The following is a 22,988-nucleotide window of genomic DNA, read 5'->3' as shown; positions in this document are numbered from 1 at the left end:
GAGCCCCAGTCACTGTCTTCCCCGCTAATGACGCCCCTGTCTGCTGCCCTGCATTTCTGGGGTCCTTGTGGCTGTGGGCAGGTTTATGTCTGGCAAGAACCATGGACTGTGCCCCTGTGCAATGCTTTTGATCCCTGGGGCCAGGGGACCCTGGTCACTATCTCCCAAGGTAAGATGACTTCCTCTATCTGCCTCTGCTGTGTGTCTGGGGAAGACATTTCCTCAGAGAGTTTTGCTCTGTGTGGGGCCCTCAGGAATCCCCAGGGGCTGCTCCTGAGGCCATTAGGATCTCTGCTCTGCAGAAGGCCTTTTGTCTGAAACAGGTGACCTGTGCTCTGGCAGACAGAGTGGACTTATGTGTCAGAGGCATGGACACCTGAGGAGGCAGCACTTTCTGTGTGGCTGTAGGCTGCACAGGGTCCAGTTTTTGTACACAGCCTAACGGGGCCTATGGCAATGTGATGACTTCTACTACTGGGGCCAGGGCACCCTGGTCACCGTCTCTTCAGGTAAGATGGCTAGATGGCTTCCTCTCTCTTCCTCTGTCCTGGGCCAGGAAAGAAATTTCCAGAGAGTTGTTGCTCTGTGCAGACAGGGGCCCTGTGCTATGGAAGGCAGAGTGGGCTGTATGTCAGTGGCACAGGGACATGAGGAGACAGAATTTTCTTGGTGGCCGGCGGCAGGGCAGCTGGATGGCTGGGTGGGGGGGCAGGTTTTTGTACACTGCTTAATGGGGCCCATGGCAATGTGATGCTTACTTCGATAACTGGGGCCAGGGAACCCTGGTCACTGTCTCCTCAGGTAAGATGGTTTCCTCTCTTTTCATCTGTCCTGGGGCTGGGAAAGACATTTCTAGAGAGTCGTTGCTTTGTGTGGACTTGGGGCCTGTGCTCTGGAAGGCAGAGCGGGCTGTGTATCAGGGGTATGGGAACCTGAGGAGACAGAGCTTGCTGTGGTGGCTGGTGGCTGGTGGCTGGGTAGGGGGCAGGTTTTTGTACACAGCCTAACAGGGCCCATGGCAATGTGATGACTTTGACTACTGGGGCCAGGGCACCCTGGTCACCGTCTCCTCAGGTGAGTCCTCACAATCCCTCTCTGCTCTCTTTCTCTGAGGGTTTTTCATGCATTTTGGGAGAAAGTGAGGGTGTCTGGGTCTCAGGTCCAGAAGGACTGGGGCCAGTCTGGGATTCAGAAAGGGTCCAGGAGGAGACCACGGTCATCAGGGATAAGGAGAAGAGGGTCCAGGTTCCTTTCCTCCTGGGCTCTGCAGCTGGGGACCTCTTTGAGGTATTTGTCGCCCTTGGCCTCTGGGCCCCATCGTCCCCTCTGCTCCCACTGGGCATTTTCTGAGGTGGACCTGCGGCCTAGCTGGGCACCAGTTTTTGCCTAGGATCCTAGCATGGTTGTCACAATGTGGTTTCAATACTGGGGCCAGGGGACCCTGGTCACCGTCTCCTCAGGTGAGTCCTCACCCCATTCCCACTGGAACTTCCCTGGGGGAGTCTTGGGTGTCAGGATCTAGATATCAGAGACAGGGAGGCATTTTGGAAGTCAGGAAAGGGAGCCAGGGAGTCTGGCCTCCCCTCCACAAATGTGCTACAGTGCAGGAACAGACAGGGCAGTGTGGCTGCCCTTTCCTCAGTTCCAAGGACTCTGCCTCACCCACTGTGAGGTTGGGTGGCTGTCTGTGTTGCTTGGACTTCTGAGTCCCAGTTGGCTCATGATCAGGGGCCCCAGGCAGCCAGTGGTCAGGCTCCTGTGGGTCAAGTTAGGGGATTGGCTGACAGAGGGGCCCAGGAACCTCCAGTTCACTCACTGGGATGGTCAGCATCCATGTGGTGTCTGGAGACAGCATGGGTCTCCAAGCAGCCTCAGGCAGTGCCGGGCAAGCACCCTGGTTTTTGTGGGGTGAGGATGGAGTTTGCGGCACTGTGATTATTATGGTATGGACTACTGGGGCCAGGGGACACTGGTCACCGTCTCCTCAGGTAAGAATGGCCTTCTCAGGCCTTCATTTTCTGTTCCTCTTTGTGGGTTTTTCTGGGCATCGGTGGTTGGTCCTTGGGACGTGTGGCCCTGGAAACCTGGGCAGGCAGGCTAGAGGGGACAGGGGACAGGGCTCAGGAACTTCAGAGCCTCTGGATTTCCTGTCACTTTTCAGAAACTAGCATAATTCTGGCATGTCCAGAGAGGCATTGAGCCCCTAAAAGAGGGGCTGCCGATTTGAAGGGCCACTCTGAAGCAAAAGGCCTGGGGCCTTAGCCAAGGACTTGTGGGGCTGCTGCCGGACAGTCTTGCCAGCTGAATTGGGTGTCAGTGAGGAGGGTGCCTGGCCCTGGTGATTGTGAACCAGGAACAACAGAGTGCTCAGGAAGACATTCCTCAGACTTAGGAGTGAACTCCTGTACTAGATTGGATTTTATTCCAAGTCCATTACCTTTATATAATGCAATTTAAAAAATTGCTTGATTGTACTTAGGCTTCTTTATTGGTTAGGAAGAGTGCTGTCCAGTGAGGAGAGACCTATGGCTCTGGTGTTGGGGACAGTGGGTGCCTGGCCTCTGAGGCAAGAAGCAGCCAAGGCCAGAGAGCTCAGCCCCAGGAGGCAGCTTCTAACAAAAAGCGATTTGCTCCCTTAAGAGGCTCACTGAGTATTGAAAGACAGGATGTCTTGGAAGTGGTTCCTTTAGAAAGTGTTTAAACAAAATTATGACTTGAAAATGTGAGAGTTTTCAAGTATATTACATTTTTAAATCTTATTATTTAATTAATCACATCTTTCTGGAATTGATAGTGGTGCAAATTTGGCCAAGAAATGGTAAGTCGGAACTGTGAGCCTCAAATTCATGACTTAATTTTGACAATAATAAATGACGGTTATTTTTTAAATTAATTGAGGGATGTTCTGAGTGGATGGAGCTGAGCTAGTGAAAATGGCCGCTGGGGCTGTACACCTGCTGCTGGTGGCCGGAAGCGGTGATCTCTGTCTATTTTAGGAAGCAAGAAAACACGAATGACAAATTTATGGTTAATGGTTATGAAGAAGTGGTTTCGGATAGTTTTGCCCACAAATCTAAAAGTGTTTTTCTGAGCAAAACAACACCTGGCTGATCTGAGTTCTAAAATAAGGTGGGGGTGCTGACAGAAACCAGGGGGTTCCTTTTTTAACTATGTGAGTTTAACTTTTCAGTCTTAGCTTATTAACTTCTCACTTATATTTATTTTGAACTTAAGATATTTAAGAAATTAAACAGTCTTAAAGGTCATTTATCAGTGCATTCATATAATTTTTTTAAAATTAGTTATCCCTTCAAACGGTGATTGGTCTCACACTGATTCTCTGTCCCCAAAGCACTGTCTTTACAATGACTGCTTGCAGGTTTTTAACTTAATCTATTTTCTCTTCATGATGAAGAAAGACTAGTATTCTATAAAGTTTCCTTTGTTTCAGTATTTTTAAGAGCACTTTTCAAGTATTCCTTTGGGGTCAAATTTAGGTGAAATGTGTATAATTTCCCTGAATTATTTTGGTTAAACATGTTAGTTGGTGGATCAAGAGGAAGCCAGTGAGGAACTGAGTCAGAAAGGAGCTGGGCACTTTGCAAGGCCATTTTCTGACTTGAACTTGCTCTGGTGGAGGGACTGAATGTAGCCCTGAGCCCCAGGCTGAGGACACATAGCCTTGGCTTCTGCCACCAGCTCAGCTGGCTATCCTGAGTCATGAATCGTGTGAGTATTGGATTTGGAGAAATTGTTGCACGACAAAGACCCCACAGGACTTTCAAGTGACCAACCAGGCAGACATGGTAAGAGAGTGGCAGCCTGCCACTGGCTCGCTTGGGACAGACAGATGGCCTGATGGTTTTGCTTTCACCTGCACCTGAAGGGGGATCTTGGATGATGGGTGCTCAGTGAGGGCAGAGAGGCTTGTTTGTGTGATCCCTTGTCTAGGTCACTCACATTTAACTTTCTCTAAAGAACATTCCAGGAAAAAGGTGCAAGTGCTGACCAAATGCTACCCACCATCAATGCTGTGACTCAGACAGTGCCACACTTCTGTTGTCTCTTAATCAGTTGTAAACTCAGCCTTGGTTTTTAAGTCATTATTGCACATGAGAAAGTAGTCCATGTCTTCTAAAGAACTTTGTGCTGAAAAGCAGAATTGTAAGTGGAGAATTCAGAAAAATGCATTTCCTGGCAATTTCTAGTGATGATGTTTCTCTAGAGGGGATATAGTTAAAGTTGGGAGCTGATTGCAGGGCATGTACCAGGAGGAGAGGGATGGCAGGGTCCACCCCAACCTCTCCTCTCCACACAGAAGCAGTGCCCCTACAATTCCTGAGAGATGTGTGAAGGACTTAAAGTTGCCTGGACATATTTTTAAGATGTTTAAGAAATTAAACAGTCTTAGGGACCATTTATCAGTGCATTCATATAACTGTTCATATATGGTCATTGAAGGAGGGTAGTGATTGGTACTGCTTGGGAGCTGGAAGCCAGCTGGGGCTAGGACTAAGGACATGGAACTGGGCTACTTAGGGATGAAAAGCAGGGAGAGGCCCTGGGAAGGAATGACCATGGGCTCAGCCCAACTGTACGGCACTCATGGATGAGAATGGCTGCAGCTGAGACAAGCAGCTCTGCTGGCCTGACCCTTTCTGGCCAGAGACACTGGGCTGCTCAGTGCAGGCCTGAGCTAAGCTGAATGATACCAGGTTGAAATGAGCTTTCTGATCTGAGCTGAATTGGGCCGAACTGAACTGAACTGAACTGAACTGAACTGAACTGAACTGAACTGAACTGAACAGGGTGAGCTTAGCCCACTGAGCTGAACTGGGCTGACCAGGCTGAGAAGATCTGATCTGAGCAGGGCTAGGTGAGTAGAACCGGGCTGGGTAGGGTGAGCTGAGCTGAACTGTGTGAGCTGAGCTGAGCTGGGCTGAGCTGGGCTGAGTTGGACTGAGCTGGGCTGAGCTGGGCTGAGTTGGACTGAGCTGGGCTGAACTGGTTGAGCCGAGCTGAACTGTGTGAGCTGAGCTGAGCAGAGCTGAGCTGGGCTGAGCTGGGCTTAGTTGGACTGAGCTGGGTGAGCTGAGCTGGATAAGCCAGGCTGAGATGATTTAAATCACCCAGTCTGGGTGATTTAAGCTGAAATGGGTGAGCAGAGCTGGGTGAGCTGAGCTGGGCTGAAACTAGGTGAGCTGAACTGAGCTGAGCTGAGTTGGGCTGAGCTGGGTTGAACTGGGCTGAGCCAGGTGAGTTGAGCTGGACTGTGCTAAACTAAGCAGAGTTGAGCTGACCTGGGCTGAGCTGTACTAAGCTGCGTGAGCTGAGCTTGGTGAGCTGAGCTGGGTGAGCCAGGCTGAGTTGGGCTGGGCTGAGCTGGTTGAGCTGAGCTGAACTGCATGAGCTGAGCTGAGCAGAGCTGAGCTGAGTGGAGCTAACCTAGGCTGAGCTGGGTGAGCCAGGCTGGATTGTGCTAAACTGAACTGAGCTGAGTGGAGCTGAGCTGGGCTGAGCTGGGCTGGACTGGGTGAGCTGTGCTGGATTAGATAGAGCTGGTTGAGCTAAACTGAACTGGATGAGCTGAGCTGAGTTGAGCTGAGCTGGGCTGAGCTAGACTGAGCTGGATGAGCTATGCTGGACTGTGCTAAACAGCAGAGCTGAGCTGAGCTGGGTGAGCTGTGCTGGATTAGATAGAGCTGGTTGAGCTGAGCTGAACTGGATGAGCTGAGTTGAATTGAGCTGAGCTGGGCTGAGCTGGACTGAGCTGGATGAGCTATGCTGGACTGTGCTAAGCTGAGCAGAGCTGAGCTGAGCTGGGCTGGGCTGAGCTGGGCTGAGCTGAGCTGGACTGAGCTGAGCCGGGTAAGCTGGGTGAGCTGAACTGAGTGGGTTGGGTGAGCTGGGTGAGCTGAGCTGGGTGAGCTGGGCTGAGCTGGACTGGGCTCAGCTCGTTGAGCTGAGCTGAACTGCATGAGCTGAGTGGAGCTGAGCCGAGCAGAGCTAAGCTGGGCTGAGCTGGGTGAAACAGGCTGAGCTGAGCTGGCTGCACTGGGCTGAGCTGGGTGAACTTACCCAGGTGAACTGCACTAGGTGAGGTATTCCACACTGGGTGAACTGAGTGAGCTGGGCTGGTCTGGGCTGGGCTGAGTGGAGTTGAATTGAGAAGAATTGGTCTGAGCTGTCTGGGTGGTAAGCTGGGCTAGCCACAGTAGGCTGAGCTAGATCCAGCAAAAATGGACTGGGTGAGCTGGCTTAACTTGGATGACTTTGATGATTGCTTTGGGCTGCATTAACCTGGTGGGGCCATGAAAGTCTCACTGGGCTGAGCTGACCACGCAGGTCTATCCTGGCCAACACTTAGCTGACCTCAGTGGCCTGGTGGTGCTCAGGCTATGTTGAGTTGAGTCTGTCTTGGTCTTGCCCACCACATACACACCATTCTTCAGGCACACAGGGTTGGACAATAGTGTGACTGAGCTGGGGCAGTGAGGGTTAGGCTCACAGGAGCTGCTTTCCTTGCTGGCAGCTGTCTGGGGCTCTTCCTGTGCTGGGGCTGAGCAGACACACTCCAGTGTTCAGAGGACTGATGGAGCTGGCCTGGGCCTGGGCCATCCTAAGCTGGGAGCCAGGGTGCAAGTGTTCTGAATACAGGGACAGTATTGCTGTCCAGATTTGCCAACTGTAACCAGTAGCACTCTTCACACCCATGCTTCAAGCCAGCTCCTGGGACAGGTTGGGGGCTGCAGCCATGAAAATGGCAAAGCCTCGGAGGCTTGTGGGATCAGCCCAGAGCTGCAGGGCAATGGGTCCTGACCCCTGACTAGATGAGCATAGAAAGTCACCTTCTCACCCCTTTCTCTTTTGTCTTTCTTGGGTCCTCAGATAGTGTGTCTTCCCCGAACCTCTTTCCCCTCATCTCCTGTGAGAACTCCCTGTCTGATGACAGCCGGGTGACTGTGGGCTGCCTGGCCAAGGACTTCCTGCCCAGCCCCGTCACCTTCTCGTGGAGCTATAAGAACAACAGCGGCATCAGCAGCCAGGACATCCAGAATTTCCCGTCGGTCCTGAGAGAGGGCAAGTATGCTGCCAGCTCCCAGGTGGTCCTGCCCTCTATCAACATCAACCAGGGTACAGATGAGTTTGTGCTGTGCAATGTCAAACACTCCAACGGTGACAAAAAAGTGCAAGTGCCAATCCAAGGTGAGACAGGGCCTCTTCTCAGCTGGGCAGGTGAGGTGGGGCCACTCCAGTCCAGGCTGACTGTGTCCTCTCACCACAGGTGCGGACAGTGGGGACCCACTGTCCCCCAATGTGAACATCTTCATCCCACCCCGTGATGCCTTCTCTGGTGCCAGCCCCCGCAAGTCCAGGCTCATCTGCCAGGCCACAGGCTTCCGCCCCAAGAAGATCTTTGTGTCCTGGCTGCAGGATGGAAAGCCTCTGGGCTCCAACTTCACCACAGACAAGGTGCAGGCTGAGCCCAAAGGGCCTGGACCCGTGACCTACAGTGTCAGCAGCATGCTGATGATCACCGAGAGTGACTGGCTCAGCCAGAGTCTGTTCACGTGCCAAGTGGATCACAATGGGCTGAGCTTTCAGAAGAACGTGTCATCTGTGTGTAATACTGGTGAGTGATCCTGCCCCTGATGGTGGCCCTCAACACACAGGCATCCACTCAAGTCTGCAGACACTGCCACAGGTGACATCAGCTTCTTCCCGAGCCTTGGCTTCCCAAAGAGGCCAAGGGCAGGGAGGGGCTGTGTGGGACATCTTGGGGCCATTTGTCAGGAGGGGCCCAGCACCCCACTGCAACAGGGTCCCAGGGCTCAGGAAAAGGTCAGCAAAACCAATCACTCAAACCCACTTTCTTCCCCCAGGTGCATCTAACATCAAAATCTTCACCATTCCCCCATCCTTTGCCAGCACCTTTCTCACCAAGAATGCCAAGCTGTCCTGCCTAGTCACAGACCTGACCACCTATGACACCCTGACCATCTCCTGGACCCGTCAGAATGGCAAGGATCTAAAAACCCACACCAACATCTCTGAGATCCTTCCCAATGCCACCTTCAGAGCTGTAGGAGAGGCCACCGTGTGTATGGAGGAATGGGAGTCAGGAGAAGAGTTCACGTGCACGGTGACCCACGCAGACCTGCCCTTCCCACTGAAGCACACCATTTCCAAGCCCAAAGGTAGGCCTTGCCATGCCCTTTACACTGCACAAGACCCCCATAGCCTTGGGAGGGGCTGGGAGCATGACTCTGTTCCCCCTGTTGTCAGGGGCAAATCCCACAGTACCCCAAACTCACCACTGCCTCTCCTCCCACAGAAGTTGACAAGCAAATGCCCTCTGTGTATGTGCTACCACCTACCAGGGAACAGCTGAGCCTTCGGGAGTCAGCCTCAGTCACCTGCCTGGTGAAGGGCTTTTCACCCCCAGACATATTCGTTCAGTGGATGCAGAGAGGACAGCCTATGTCTTCTGACATGTATGTGACCAGCTCCCCACTGCCCGAGCCCCAGGTCCCTGGCCGGTACTTCATCCACAGCATCCTGACCGTGAGTGAAGAGGACTGGAGTGCTGGGGACACCTATACCTGCATTGTGGCCCATGAGGCCCTGCCTCACTTGGTGACCGAGAGGACCGTGGACAAGTCCACTGGTAAACCCACCCTGTACAATGTGTCCCTGGTCATATCTGACATGGCCAGCACCTGCCACTGATCCCCAGCTGCCCCTCCAGGGTAGTACCTGGAGCCTCAGGCTGACCTGTCACTGTGTGTGTGCATGCATGCAAACTGACTGTGCCAATGAGGTGGGGTACTACATTCTATAAAAATTAGAAATAAAAATTTCCATTCAAAAGATGCTGGTCTGAGTAAACAATGCTCTCGCCTGCCTGGGCTGTGCTGCCCCTGCCTGCAGACCACCCTCTGCCTTTGTCCCTACCCCTGCCTTGCCCTGGCCTCCCAATCACCTCTGGGAGTGCTGACCCCCTTGCAGAGCACTCACCGTAGACAGATCCAATGCTCCCCACACCTCTGCTGCTGCTATGGGCACACAGGGATAGAGTTGTGTGACACATGTGCACACATATCCACAGACACACATGCACAAATGTGAACACATAAGGACAGCTGCAGACATGTACATGGGCACACATGCACATGGACACCAGCATACACATGCAGGGGTATACACACTTTCACACAGACACACATGAAGTGGACATGGGCACACAAATACCGCAGCAGGAAATGGACACACCAACACATATGCATACAGTAATACAAAATGCACACACATGCACACATGCATGGGCATGGACATAGAAAAACACATGTACACATATAGACATGTGTGCGGAGTGTACACATAGAGGCACATGAACAGATATGAACACATACACAGAACACAGTTGTACAGAACGGGCACACACAGACATAAACACACATGGACATGGACACAGAGACACATGCAGTGGACACGAGCACACCAACGCATGCACACATACACATAGATACATGTGCACATAAGGGCGCCAAGATATATACATACTTGTACACATATGCACAGATGTGAACACCCAGAGATGCATTTGTGCATATAAACAGAAACATGCCCATATGTGGGCATGTATACACAGGTACACAAAAATGCAGAGACACACATTCAATAAACATGAACACACAGACACTTGCATACATGCAAAGTTGTGTGCAAAGGCATGGACATATGTACACAGACACAGATATATGTATACTTATACACATGCACACACAGTCAGACACACACAGGTACTTCAAGTCATGGGCACAGAGATGCACACCGACACATGCACACATGAGCACACAGATATTTGCATACAAGTGCATGCAGGTGTGCACACATGTATGTGCATTTGGAGACACACATGCACATATATGTCCACCCTGTGTGCACGGGTCACTCAGTGCCTTTGCAGACATTCCTGCCTCTCTGCAATGCACCTGCTGCAAGGTTTCCTGCCCAAGGCCTGCTTGTTCTCTCTCAGCTTGGAGGTGCAAATGTGGGCCACCCAGCCAGGACTCTGACCAGGGCCACCATCCCAGGCCCAGGGCAAAGGGCTCAGAAAGCCACCCTGGCTGGCTGGGTGGCTGCAGCTCCTCAGGGGCACTCTGGCTCCATCTAGATTATTGATGAAATAGCAGGACCCACATTCACCTGTGAGCAGAGAGAGCTGAGTGTGTCCTGCAGGTAGAGAAGCTGATCTAGTGGCTCTGCCCCTGCAAAAACCTGGCCCTAGAAACACAGAGAAAAGAGACAGCCTGCAGCCAGGATTGAGGGGCTAAGGGCCCCAGAGAGTCTCCATCCCTAGCAGATGGCACTGCCCGCTTTGGGCCACCTCCTAGACACCCCACACTTCTGGCCCTTTAGGTACCTGGGCTCCAGACACCTCCAAAGACCTGTCAGCATTGGGGGTTCTGGACTACAGGCTATGTGTCTGCCTGCCCATCCCAGCATCACTCACCCCAGAGCCTCAGGCATCTGTCTGGCTCCCTGGTCCCAGAGCCTTGAATCCTAGTGGGGTGGACCAGCCAGAGCCCCACACAACCTCTCCAACATACCCTCCACTCCAAGAAAGAGAGGGAGAGTGAGAGACTCCTGAGGAAGCAAGGAAGGAGTTCCTCAGGCCCAGACTTCTGTCTATCCCCTGGCCGCCCCCCAACCATAAGCAACAGGAGGCCCCACACCCAGCCTCTCCAGCCCCAGTGGTCCTGGATGTGCTGCCCCCACCTCTAGCAGAGTCCACTGGGGCCCCTCCCCTACCCCAGCCTTGCCGCCCCCGTCCTCGAGTCCATGAGCTGCTCTGTCATCGACCCTGCACCTTAGGGCTCCCAGAACAGGTGCCTCTGCCCAACCCCTCATCAGGCTGTCAGAGTTCCCTTCCTCCTGCCCTCTGCTTCTGCCCTGCCATCCTCCCCACCTGGCCCTCCTGGGGGCAGCACAGCAGGAGACTGAGGGCAGCAGCAGAAGGGTGGGCTGCCCAGTGTGGGCAGACCCTGAGCCCCATGTTGTGTCCCCTACAGAGGGAGAGGTAAGTGCTGAGGAGGAAGGTTTTGAGAACCTGAACACCATGGCCTCCACCTTCATCGTCCTGTTCCTGCTCAGTCTATTCTACAGCACCACAGTCACCCTGTTCAAGGTAGATGGGCAAGTGGGCTGGCAGCAAATGGGCTGACGGTGTGTGTGTGTGTGTGTGCTAGGGCATGCAGACCCCCAGAGGAGCACCTCACACTGCCTCTCTCACCTGCAGGTGAAATGACCCACCGGACAGGAACACGGACACCAAGGAGCTGGTACCAAGGGGGCGCCCGCTGCCTTCAGCTCAGGGCCCTTAAATCTGCCCGTGCTACCTGCTAGCTGCCAGCACTAAGGAGTGGTTTCTCTGGACACGGCTTGTGTGGAGGGAGTATGGGGCACAGGTGTCGCTTTGCAATGAGTATGCTTGTCGCCTTGAAATAAATATGCACATTTTATCTTGTCAAACTGCTTCCTTTTGGAGGGTTTTTCCCCAACCACACTCCTGTGTGTTGTGTGAGCCTCCCAATAGGTGACCCAAATTCTGACAGGGACGTAGGAAAGAGAGGCCCCCTCTGCACAGCCCAGTGGTGGGGGCTGACCAGCCTGGGGAAGGGAGATGGCTGAGCTGTGGGAATGCAGGCTGGGTCTCCACAACACGACCTCAGCGCAGCCAGGCTGTGGCCTTCCCATTATTAGCAGGGACCATGCCCAGGACACCACAGCACACACTATCACTGTTGGTTGCTGGTCCTGGTGAGCCTAGCTACGTTGCGATCTTGACCCATGCCTTGCAGCATGCATGGAGTGTGCTGGTGGGATACTGGGGGTATATAGTAATGGATTACCAGTCAGGAAGGTACATGACAGGGAGGCAGGACAGCATGGAAAGGCTCTGTCCACTATGTCACCAAAAGAAAGGCAGGTGGCAGCCAGGCTCAGAAACAATGGTGGGGCTTGAGGTGCCAGGAGGAGGGAGCCCTATGAAGGGGATATGGACATGGAGGCATAAGTTGGGGCTTAGTGGGCTAAGGGCTGTGCTGTGGACAGCTGTGAGGACAGCTGTGGTGGCAAGGTTATGGGCAGAGGCATCCTGGGAGAAGGCAGAGAGACCAGGGCAGGCATTGGTGGGTACCTGCTGGAGTAGGGTCTGGGAGGAGGCCATTTCAGGTGCATAGGAACTGTATAGAGTTCACAGTGCTGGCCATCATGGGGTGTCCGTGTCCCTGAAGGGATGACTGGCTGTCCAGAATGGAATTAGAAAAGAATGTGGATCCCAAGAGGAATCTATCCCCAGCTGTGGGCTCCAGGTGGACAGCCTCCAGTCTCTGACTCAGCTCTGGATAATGGACCCCATCCTGACCCAACCTCACAGGCTGGGACACTCAGTCAGGGCCCCTCATAGCACAAGACAACACAGCATGTCTGAGGGCTCTTGTCCAGACATAGGCTGGCTGCTCACGAGGCTGTCTTGACAAAGAGCCACAGAAAAGGCAGCTTCAACAACGGAAATTCTGTCAGTCTCTAGAATCAGACCCAAGTGCAACTGGCTGCTCTCCCAGCAGGGCCGTGTCCTTTCCCTGGCGTCCAGGCATGGACACTCCTTGGCTTTCTCTCTGTCTCCCTCTACATGTGCTTTCACCCTGTCTGTCCCGGAAGGCCCCTTCTCATTAAGTCACAGTCATACCGGACTGGGGCTCAGCCCACTCCAGTGCAGCCTCACTTTTACTCACTCTTCTTATCCTCAGCCAACCTAACATTGCATCTTATGTGGTACTAGGGGGTTAGCATGTCAAGGTATGAATTAGGGGGATGCAACTCAAGCCATAACAGTCCACCCTCTGGGAACCCTTAACTCATATCCTTCTCACATGCAAAATATCCCATCCCGACATCCTCGCAGGTCCGAACCCATGCCAGCCTCAACTCTAAGTCCAAAGTCTCATTGGAATTAGGCACAGGTGAGTGACCAATTTTGGAACTGAGATCTTCCAAGTAGTGGCTGGTGGGTTGGCCATATGACCATCCCTCCCACTCCAGAGGGAGGAACTGGAGGAAGGGAGGGACGGAGGGAGAGAGAAAGGGAGAAGAGACCATGGGCCACAAGCAAGTTCAAAGCCTGCAGGGAAAATCCCATTAGATTTTGAGACCCCAGAAGACCCCTGGGCTCCGTGCTCTGTCCTCAAGTCCTGTATGGCAGCCCACCCTCTGAGCCATGACCACAGACCCTATGGTTCTGCCTCAAAGTCGGCCTTCCTCCCTCTACCCCAAGTGTCTTCAGTCCCTGTGGGCCTGCTCCTGCTCCTGTAAGATTCTCCTGCCCAAGTACTAACCAGGCCTAACCCTGCATAGCTTCTGAGATTAGATGAGATTGGGCGTGTTCAGAGTTGTATGGCTGTAGACTGTACCATTTTGAAAAACCTTGTGGGCCTCACCCCAATCACTTCATACTCTTCTTGGCTGGTGCTGAGCTGGCTGGTGGCATCTGTGAGGCATATGCATGACCCCTCAGCCCCACGTCATCTCTGTTTCCATAGCTTGCTCTTGGGACAATCTGGGGACCTCCCAGACAGGCCTGTCCTGGCCCCTTCTCACAGGCCCATTGGCGACACACCTCCTTCAGCTCCTCTGTCTCCTTCCATTTCAACAGGCAGCAAGAAGACATCAGATCACACCTTCAGCACTTCGCCCATGACCCCTACTTTGCACAAAACATTAGAACAGAATCCAGCCACATCCACAACCACTTTGCAACAAGGGTCTCCCACCCTCTGGTCTCCAGTGCTGAGGTTCTCGTTCCTGTCCAAGGCCACAGGCACATGGACCATTGGCATTTGTGAGGACATGCATGTTTTCTGAGTTGGGACAGGCTTTCTTTCTGGCTTCCCCACTTTCTGGGGCCCACACAGAATCATCTTCAATGCCCATGTTTCTACTGACCTCTCTGGTCCACTTGGGGTTTTCTGACACCCATCTCAGACTCTCCTGGCCTCCACCCACCATCTCATTCTAGATCCACATCCACACCCTGCTCCTGTACCAAAGTCTGCATTTGTTTCCTACCAGTGCTTCCTATGGGCAGCTGTGCCAAAGTCCCACAAACCAGGTGGCTTAGACAACAGTAATTCACCAGCTCAATTCTGGAGGATAGGAGCTGATAGGAGGTTGTAGCAGTAGCACCCTGAGGCTACAAGGGGAGGCCAAGGCCTCCCACTCTTGTTCCAGTGCTGCTGGCATCCTCCCCTGTAAGAGCTCCCTTTTCACATGGCCTCTCCTGGCATGTTCCTGTGTCCAAAACCCTCTCCTGTGAGGACAAAGTCCTGTGGGATTTGCAGCCACCCTGCTTGGGCATGACCTCAGTACCTTATAGGGAGGGAGGCAGTCCTGCCGAGAGAGACCAGAAAAAGATGGAGGCAGAATTGTCAGGTGCTCTGGAGAGAGGGAGGTAAGCTCTACCACCAGGGTCCCTGAGCCAAGGTCACAGTGCCGCCACCCAGCCCATGGCCTGCATGCCAGCTACATCACTGGGACATGTGGCCTGTCTCAGCCTTGACACTCAGTGTGGCAGCTGGGGGCATGGCAGAAGGCAGCTGCAAGCCAACTCATTAGGGAGCTGCCAACTCTGGGACAGCCTCACAAGGGCCCAGGCCTGGGCCACTGCAGGGTGACCCTGCTAGACATGGTCTGGCAGAGCCATCTGCCCCAGGACACCCACCCCAGGATAATGCTGAACACCTCTTCTCAGACCAGCCACTCACAGACTAGTCCCCAAAAAGCAGAGCCCCTGGGAGCAGGAGCTGGCAACAGAAGGGTCTGATCTCACTGTTTCCCAGGGAACCACACAGAAGTCCAAGCACACTGTGCCTCTCCCTCTGGGCAGCTAGGGGCCCCAGGCCCTAACCCACAGCATATCTGGACTGGGGTATCCTTTGGCAGCTGCAGAGGTTTAGAACAATAGATTCATAGAGCAGGGGGACTGGGAGTCCAAGGGATGGCCGAGCCTGCTCTCCAGAACACTCTGGACCCCCCCCCCCAGGACTGGGGCCTCTCTCTCCTACTGCCCTGTGCCCTTAGTGGTGCCCAGACCCCAGGATGCCAACTTGGTTTGTCTTCCAGATGCAGCTGTACTCCCCTTGGCCCAGGGGTGAAAAGCCCCAAAGGAAGGTGATCATGTAACCCTGGCCTGCTTGGTGACAGGGTTCAACTTGTCACCTAGCACTCAGGGGCACAGGAACTGCTCACAGATACTTCTGACCATGCAGAAGAAATAGGGGTTGCCTACTTCTCAATGACGATAATCTGGAAGCCTGGCCCACACAGTTGCAGTGTCAGTCACCTTTTCTAGACTTCCTAGTGGCCTCCAGCATGTCCAAATGGTCCTTGGACTGGCCCCAAGGACCAAAGCAGGGACCTGGGCCCCAATTGAACACTCAGTGAACCTTCAGAGCAGCCCCCTATCCTGACCCCTGCCCTCAGCTGCTCCATATCCAGCATTTGAATCCAGTCCTTTGGACACTGTCCCCAGCATGCAGGAGAAAGTGGCTGAGAATTCCTGCCTGTGTCCACAGAGCTCTACCCTCTGCTCCTCTGATTTTAGCATGTTGGGAAACTCAGCCCCCTCTGTGACCAGTGTGCCACCCCTACCAAAGAACTCCACCCAAGCCCCCACCACTGCCACAGACCAAGGTGAGGAGCCCCACCTGCCTGCCCATGCCCCTGGCTATGTCCTGCAGGCAGCCCTCCATGACTTCTACTGGGAATCAAGTCACACCCTGGTCAGGAAGGGCAGGGCCCTGAACATATGGCTACCAAGTACCAACTGCATGCCAGGCCCTGTGCTGGGTGCCACCCAGGCTCCTCATGTGCCAAAGACCCACCCATGTCAGACCACCAGGAGTACCATGGACAAGGTGGGCCCACAGGCCAGCATGAGGACCCATCTGCCCCATGGGCCTGGCTGAGACATGAGCTCAGTCAGGAGGCTTATGTGGGTGTGTGTTGCCCCCTGACTCTTAAATAATCATGTGTTGCTGCCTGAAGCCTGGGTGTTTGGCAGTACATCCAGTTCCTGCCCCGTGGGTGGAGGGTCCTCAGTGCTCTGAGCAGGGCAGTGAGTGAACACTAGGAGAGGTGTGATGGACGGACATGGGTTCCTGGCCTGCTGTGGCTCCCCTGTGGTAGCCCTGCCAGGCTGTAGGTCTGGATGCCCTCACTGGGCTGGAATCTGCTCTTACTGTGGTTCAGCAGTGCCCTGTGAAATGGTCCCTCTAGCTTCTGGTGAGTGGAGGCACATTCACTGAGTGTCCCTTTATAGCTGTGTGGGCTAAGGCCTGATAACTTGTTGGCTGTTCATCCCTAAACCATCAGCGTGGTTGCTGTGTGGATGGTCCTCGAGCACTTAGAGGACAGTTGTGACAGCAAATCAGACAGGGTCCCACCAGAGCTGGGAGGCATGTTCAGGGAACACTGACAAGGTCACCACATGACCCTTGGGGTGTGGGGAGACAAAGCTTCACCCTCACAAGTTGGAGGCAATGGGAGACCTCAGCCCCACCCTGGGGTGGGACAGGAGGAGACCCTGCCTCACCTACCTACTCCCCACCACCCTTCACTGTCTCTTAGCTATGCCCAGACAGGAGCTGGGATGCTGGGGGGCTCAGTAGCCACCTTCCCCACAGGTCAGTCTCTTGGGTACAGATTAGAGGGTCAGGGGCCTCATGTGCCTTGTCTCAGCCACCCATCTGGCCACATCACCCCATGAGGACACATGTTTTGTAAAGCCTGCCAGTGGCCTGAGCATGATCACAGCTGGGATGTGCAGACAAGATGCCCTTACAGGGCACAAGCTGGCAATGAACAGGGACTGCATGGAGTTGGGAAAACCACATGAAAGGGTGGTGGAGTGGGCACTGGACCAGCCTCAGGAACCCGCTGGGGCCCTGACAGAAGACTGTGCCTGTCCCCTCAGCCACTGCCCTCCTGGAGGATAGAGTCTGGGTGGCTACTCATGCAGGGATGGGAGGGAGGGTCACTGACTTGCTAGGCACATGGGACCAGGCCAGGGGATCCTGGGCCCATTCTCCAGAGGAGAAGCAAGGCCCCAACTGAGGTGTCTCATGCATTCTGCCCCCAATGCCTCTGCTCTGTGCCCCTCTGGCTGCCACACCCCCTGACCCCAAGTCCTGCTCAGGTGAAATAGCCCTGAGAACAGATACTGTTGCTGCAGAGAAGCTCAGCTAAGCAGTGAGCCACACACAGCCAGAAGGTGCGGGCCATCCCAACTCTACCTGGGTGGAGATACTGCACCAAGGAGTCTAGCCCTGCCTTGGACACCTCCTCTCTCCCACCCACTGGCCAGCTCCATGAATAGCTTTGGTTCCTTGCACCTGCCTCCTGTTTCTGCCCCAGCATTGGGTCTGCCTCTAGTCATAGGACCAGGGGCCTGAGCATGGCTGCCATGGGAGCATCTGGGTGCATGGCTGTGGTGGGCTAGGAGGCCCTGCTCCACACCGAACACATATGCAGGTTTACACTGCAGGTACACAGATATACACACACACACAGAGCACACCAAGCACATGTGAATACAGGCAGGAAGACTCAGTACACATGCAAATGCGTGTGTGCACACACATAAGGCACACATGTGACAGTTTGTAGACAACATGCATGCTTCACAGACATAACTCGCATATCCTTGGGACCTGTCTATTCAATGTGTGGAGTTGAGAGGTGCCCTACTTGTCTCAAGGGCAGAGTCACCACGAAGAAGTGGGCATGTCACGTGGGGCTGCCGGCTGCCACAGGGAGGCTATAAGCCAAGGGCTTCAGAAGGCCAATGGGATTCTCCACAGAGCCTGTGGGTGGCATGGCCCCACCACAGGCTTAATGTGACCCAGACAAGCTGTGAGAGGACATGCTGGTGGTAACTTGCTCCAGCAGCCATGGAAAACAAGCACAGCACCATCCCTCCCTGCTATCCTGTCCCCGTCCAGGGTGCCCATCCCACCCCTGACTCTGACCATCTCCCCAGGATGCTGATTTTCTACTCTGGTCTCCTTGGCCTGATCAAGCTATCTCCATGCCTTGTGGCCCAGGGTCAAGTCCACAGGGTCTCCTTGCCCACCTACCCACCCCTGTGTGTCCTTGTGGAAGCACCACCCACCCTGGCCTCTTGCTCCTCCACCCCACTGCTGTCCCTCAGCAGGCTGTCCCAGACTCTGAGCCCCCCAATCAACTTCAAGTCTACGTGAAGCCCCATCTGCCCTGATGAAACCACCAGCTCTTGGTCCCACCTTGCTGAGCTTCCTTTTCTTTCCTTCCAGCACATTCTATGGCTCACTGGTTATATCTGTCAGCTATTCTCTGTCCTCACCTAGAAAAGTATGTTCATAAGCACAGGGTTCTCTGTTGCTCCCTGATGGCCCCTGGCAGGTAGGACCCAGCCAGCAGGTGAGACCCAGCCAGCAAGTGAGACCCAGCTAGCAGGCAGGACTCAGTCAGCAGGTAGAAAGCACTCAGCAAATATGCATGAGTGCGTGGGCATCACTAATCCCACTGGCTTAATCCCAGTTTCAAATCTGCCTTCCCTGCCATATTCACCTCACTTATGACAGGTAGGCCCCACCATGGCTGTACTCTCACCATTACATCCCTCTGAAATCCACCTTACCCACTCTGTCATCTCAGTAAATGATCATCCACCATGGGCACCCACAGCCCTCAACCCACCTCTGTGCCTAGCCAACCTCCTGCATCAGTGCCCAGGACAAAGTCCAGGCCCATTACCTCCCACCTGGAGTTCATGGTAGCCCTGCTGGCCTCATGGTTGCCCCTCCCTACCCATGGCCAGTGTGTCCTTTTGAAACCTAAACTGTCCTAGAAGCTACAACTCAAACCTGCTGGTGGGTTCCCATCATATCAGAGTAAAATCAAAGTTCATTCAGCCCAAAAGATGACCTGTGGGGCCTCGAGCCAGGCCTGTCAACACCACCTCTTCGTGGCTACCATGCCTCTTCTTCTCTGTCACAGTGCATCTGTGTGTCTCCATCCGTTTGTCCCCATGGCCCTTCCTGCCTCCAAGTCCCTACATTGGGTCCTGCGAGAGCAGGGTTACTGCGTGTCCAGCACCCACACCCACTGAGGGAATGCATGAAGAAATGGAGAGAGGGAGGGAGGGGGTGGCCTGGCTTGGAGCTTAGAGGTCTCAGAGCCCCAAAGGCGGCAGCTCTGGGGCCTCTGTCCAAGCCACACCTTGTAGCCCCCCACATGAAGGAGCCCCCATGAGATCACAGGTGTCACCCAGCTGTCCCCAAGAGAGATTCTCCTGGCTCTTCACTCTGCCCTTGTATGTGCACCATGGGGCCCCATCCACAGGCCCCTGGGAGACCAGGAGGGAGGTGTGACCCATGGTTTCTCTGGGTGCCTGGCTGGGCCCAGGGAGGACTGTACTGGAGATTCATTCTGTCTGGGGAATACATTTATAAAACATTGTATAACACCATTCAAGAAGCATGGTATCATCAACGCAATGACTTGCACACCTTTCTGTGGCCAAAGCACTATCAGCCCCAGTCAGGCCCTGCCTGAACTTCCTGCCCAGCCAGCACCTTGAAGCTGGTCTGGTGGTTTCATGTTCTTCCCCTGTTTCCTCAACAGGAAGAGCTGGGGGCTGCCCTTCAACATGACTTCCCTTTTCCATCTCCAGCAAACACCAGTTGGTCTCTGCCTGACTATGGGAATCAATGCTCCAGGGGCATGTGACAGCCTCAGTGGGTCCCCGCCACACTGTTTCCCTTTGCAGGACTGTGTGTGACTCTCCCCTGCACTGTGGCCACAGGCCTTTATTCAGTGCTATGACATGAGGGCGAGGGTGGTCTCCTCTACACATGCTACAGCTCCCCCAATTGAATTCTGCTCTCTAGGGGAGAAACATCTGTTTCCAGTGGTCATAACAAACAGGACACACACTCCCTACACCTAAATCAAGGCTTGACAAGCCTGCTCAGCAATGTGGAGTTCACTAACCAGCACTTGTGTGTAGCCTAACTGACCCCTCTCTCTTGCTGTTGGGGTGGGTCTGAGCCTATTCTGCCCCCCAAGCTTGTGTGTTGAGGCTTCTAGGACCTGGGCAGAAGTGAGGCTGTGTTCTCTGACCAAGGACCCCAGGCCCACCCCTAACCCCCAGCAGCCCACATTTGCTGAGTTTATTCAGGAGACAAGGGGCTGGGATGAGACCTCAGAAGGCAGTCAGAGATTGGAAGAGCAGAGAAAGGACCCCTGCCCTTGCTGTCAGGACACACCAGTCAGGCCCACATCAAAGAACACCAATCGCCAGACCAAGGAAGTTACAGAAAAATACATACTCTTGGGGTAAATAAGTGCTTTGTCAGAATGATACCAAGGCCATGAACTTTAAAAATAAAACTGGTAGCCCTGGCTGGCATAGCTCAGTGGATTGAGCACGTGAACCACACAATTGCGGTTTGATTCCCAGTCAGGGCACATGCCTGGGTTGCAGGCCAGTTCCCTGCAGGTCAGTTCCCAGCAGGGGATGCAAGAAAGGCAAACACACATTGATGTTTCTCTCCTCCTCTCCTTCTTTTCCTCTTTCAAAGATAAATAAAATCTTTAAAAAAATAAATAAAATAAAATAAAATAAAACTGGTAAATTTGCCTACAAAAAAATTAACATCTATAAGAATAAAGTTACTATAAACAAAGTAAAATGCTATGGGAGAGAAAGTGGCCAAAGAGTCTGACATTGGGCCCTGGCTAGTGTAGCTCAGTGGATTGAGCACAGGCCTGCAAACCAGACAATCATAGTTCAATTCCCAGTCAGGGCACACACCCAGGTTGCAGGCAGGTTCCCTGCAGGCCAGTTCCCAGTAGGGGATGCACAAATGCAACCATACATTAATGTTTCTCTCCCTCTCTGCTTCCCTTCTCCTCTAAAGATAAATAAGTAAAATCTTTAAAAAAAGAGTCTGGCATTGGGAGGAATCTGTATTAGGCAGGATTGTTCAGAAACAAGATATGTGAGGTCAAAGATAGATCAAATGATGAGAGCTAGATGAATGATAAATAGATAGATGCCTATATACAGAGAGCAAGGAGAAGACTGATTGATTTTTAAGGACTTGGTGCATGCGATTGTGAAGTCTGGGTGAGTTCAGAATGTGTAAGGCAGACCAGCAGCCTTGAGACCAAGGGAAGAGTTAATGCTACAGTGAAGCCTTGGTCAGGCAGATGCTCTCTTCCTCAGGGAGCCTCAGTCTTTTTTCTCTTCAGGCCTTCAGCTGATCAGATGATGCCCACCCACATGAGAAAGGACAACATGCCTCACTCAGCATCTACTGACTTAAGTCTTAATCACACCTTCGAAATACACCACAGAATCCTTGGGAATGAGTATTTGAAACATGCATTGAGTGGGACAAACCTGACCTTCAAGGAGAAGCTTTTGGTATAAAGTGCACAGGAGAAGGTCATTTCCAGTAGGTTGTAAGTACAAATGATCAATAAAACACATGAAACTGTTGAGTTGCAAATAATCAAAGAAAACTGACTTCAGATAACTGGCCATTCATTCACCGATGACCCACTGTGTGCTGAGCAGGTGTCCAGGTGGACAGACACACAGTGTGCCTGCACTGTGGCACTTTTGTCCTTCTGGTACAGCCCAACTCAAAACAAACAAGTGGCCTGTGAGGCACAGGAAGCCAAACAAGGATAGAAGCACTGACACCAGGTGTGCTTAGTAGAGAGATGTCCAAAACCCTTCATTGAGGAGGAAACTTTGACTTTCAGAGTCAGTGTGGGGTGAAAGGAGGCACCTTTTTAGCAGGAGTAGAAGGTACAAAGGTCCCAAGGCAAGAATGTGCTTCACAAGTTCAAGGGGCCACAAGAAGACTAGTGGGGCCGTGTGGGCAGGTAGGAAGACAAAGCAGGGCTAGCCTTGTAAGGGTGAACCTGGCTTGTTGGGCTTCACTCTGGGTGATGGGAATCTCTGAGGGGCTTTTGGCAGGGATGGGTGCAAAAGTCTGGATGGGAGTTAGGCTGAGGGGATGGGGTGGGGCGGTGGGACAGGTATTCAGATCATGGACATCCCAGAAGGCAAGACCAACTAGTATGCAGGGTGATGCCTCATGGCATGAGTGGTTAGCTGTTTACTGAGCTCAGAGACTCAAAAATTTCCTTTTCAGTACAATGTGTATGAGATGCTGTGATGCGACACAGCTCTGAGACCTGGCTATGGTCTCAGAAAGAAGTCAGAGAGGAATGTCAGACCTGGGAGCCACCAGCACATGGGAGGTATCTATACTCCCAAGATGAGCTGGGATGTCCAAGGAGGGGGAGAGGAAAGAAGAGAAGCAAAAGGTGAGAGGCCAGGAGGAGGGGAGAACTCAGTCACCAAGGTCAGAGAGTAGGAGGTAGAGAGGGGCTAGGCAGAGCACAGGCACAGGGCAGCAGAACCAAGGGCAGAGAGGGTCCCACCATGTCCAAGGTTTTTGGTAGGTCTGGTCACAGATCAGGCAAAGCTCACATCATGGTGACCACCCAAATGCTGGCTTGATGGTAAGATGGAGTCAAGACTGGACTAGAGTGGGCTCAGAGGAGGATGGGGAGGCCAAGCTCTAAAGGGCAGAAACACAAGCATGTCCAGCGGGAACAACAGGATTCTGCCCCAGAGTCCAAAGAGCCCATGCTCTGCCCACCACACTGCACACTGCAGGGACCAACTGTCCACTGTGCCCTGGGTCACAACACAGTAACTGTCACCACTCTCAAAGGACAAATGAACTGCTGTAAATACCTCATGGTCACACCAGGAGAGAAGTTGGTGGCCTTAAAAGTTTGGAAAGAACAAAACATTGAATTAATCAAAGTGCAAATTTAAATTTGGTAAAAGAACAATAAAA

At 53.2% G+C, this 22,988-nt stretch overlaps 2 gene segments (V, D, J or C); both read left to right on the top strand.

Moving 5' to 3' along the window:
• Window positions 1-461: 461 nt before the first annotated feature.
• The window catches only part of LOC119054146 (immunoglobulin heavy constant gamma 1-like), an 81,017-nt gene continuing 58,490 nt past the window's right edge, over window positions 462-22,988 (top strand). The window contains 2 exon segments of the C gene segment in view: window positions 462-509; window positions 1,011-1,074. Coding sequence covers window positions 462-509; window positions 1,011-1,074 — 112 coding nt within the window.
• Window positions 1,884-11,525, top strand: LOC119054145 (Ig mu chain C region membrane-bound form-like). The segment is given in 7 exon segments: window positions 1,884-1,988; window positions 6,889-7,206; window positions 7,286-7,633; window positions 7,884-8,198; window positions 8,336-8,668; window positions 11,076-11,191; window positions 11,303-11,525. Coding segments are annotated over 7 exon segments (1,482 nt in total).

This window comes from Artibeus jamaicensis, unplaced genomic scaffold (assembly GCF_021234435.1).
Source record: "Artibeus jamaicensis isolate MK-2021 breed Jamaican fruit bat unplaced genomic scaffold, CSHL_Jam_final contig_801, whole genome shotgun sequence".
Classification (NCBI taxonomy): Eukaryota; Metazoa; Chordata; class Mammalia; order Chiroptera; family Phyllostomidae; genus Artibeus; species Artibeus jamaicensis.
The sequence above is the reverse complement of the archived record's forward strand: the minus strand, read 5'-3'. Positions and strand labels throughout refer to the sequence as shown.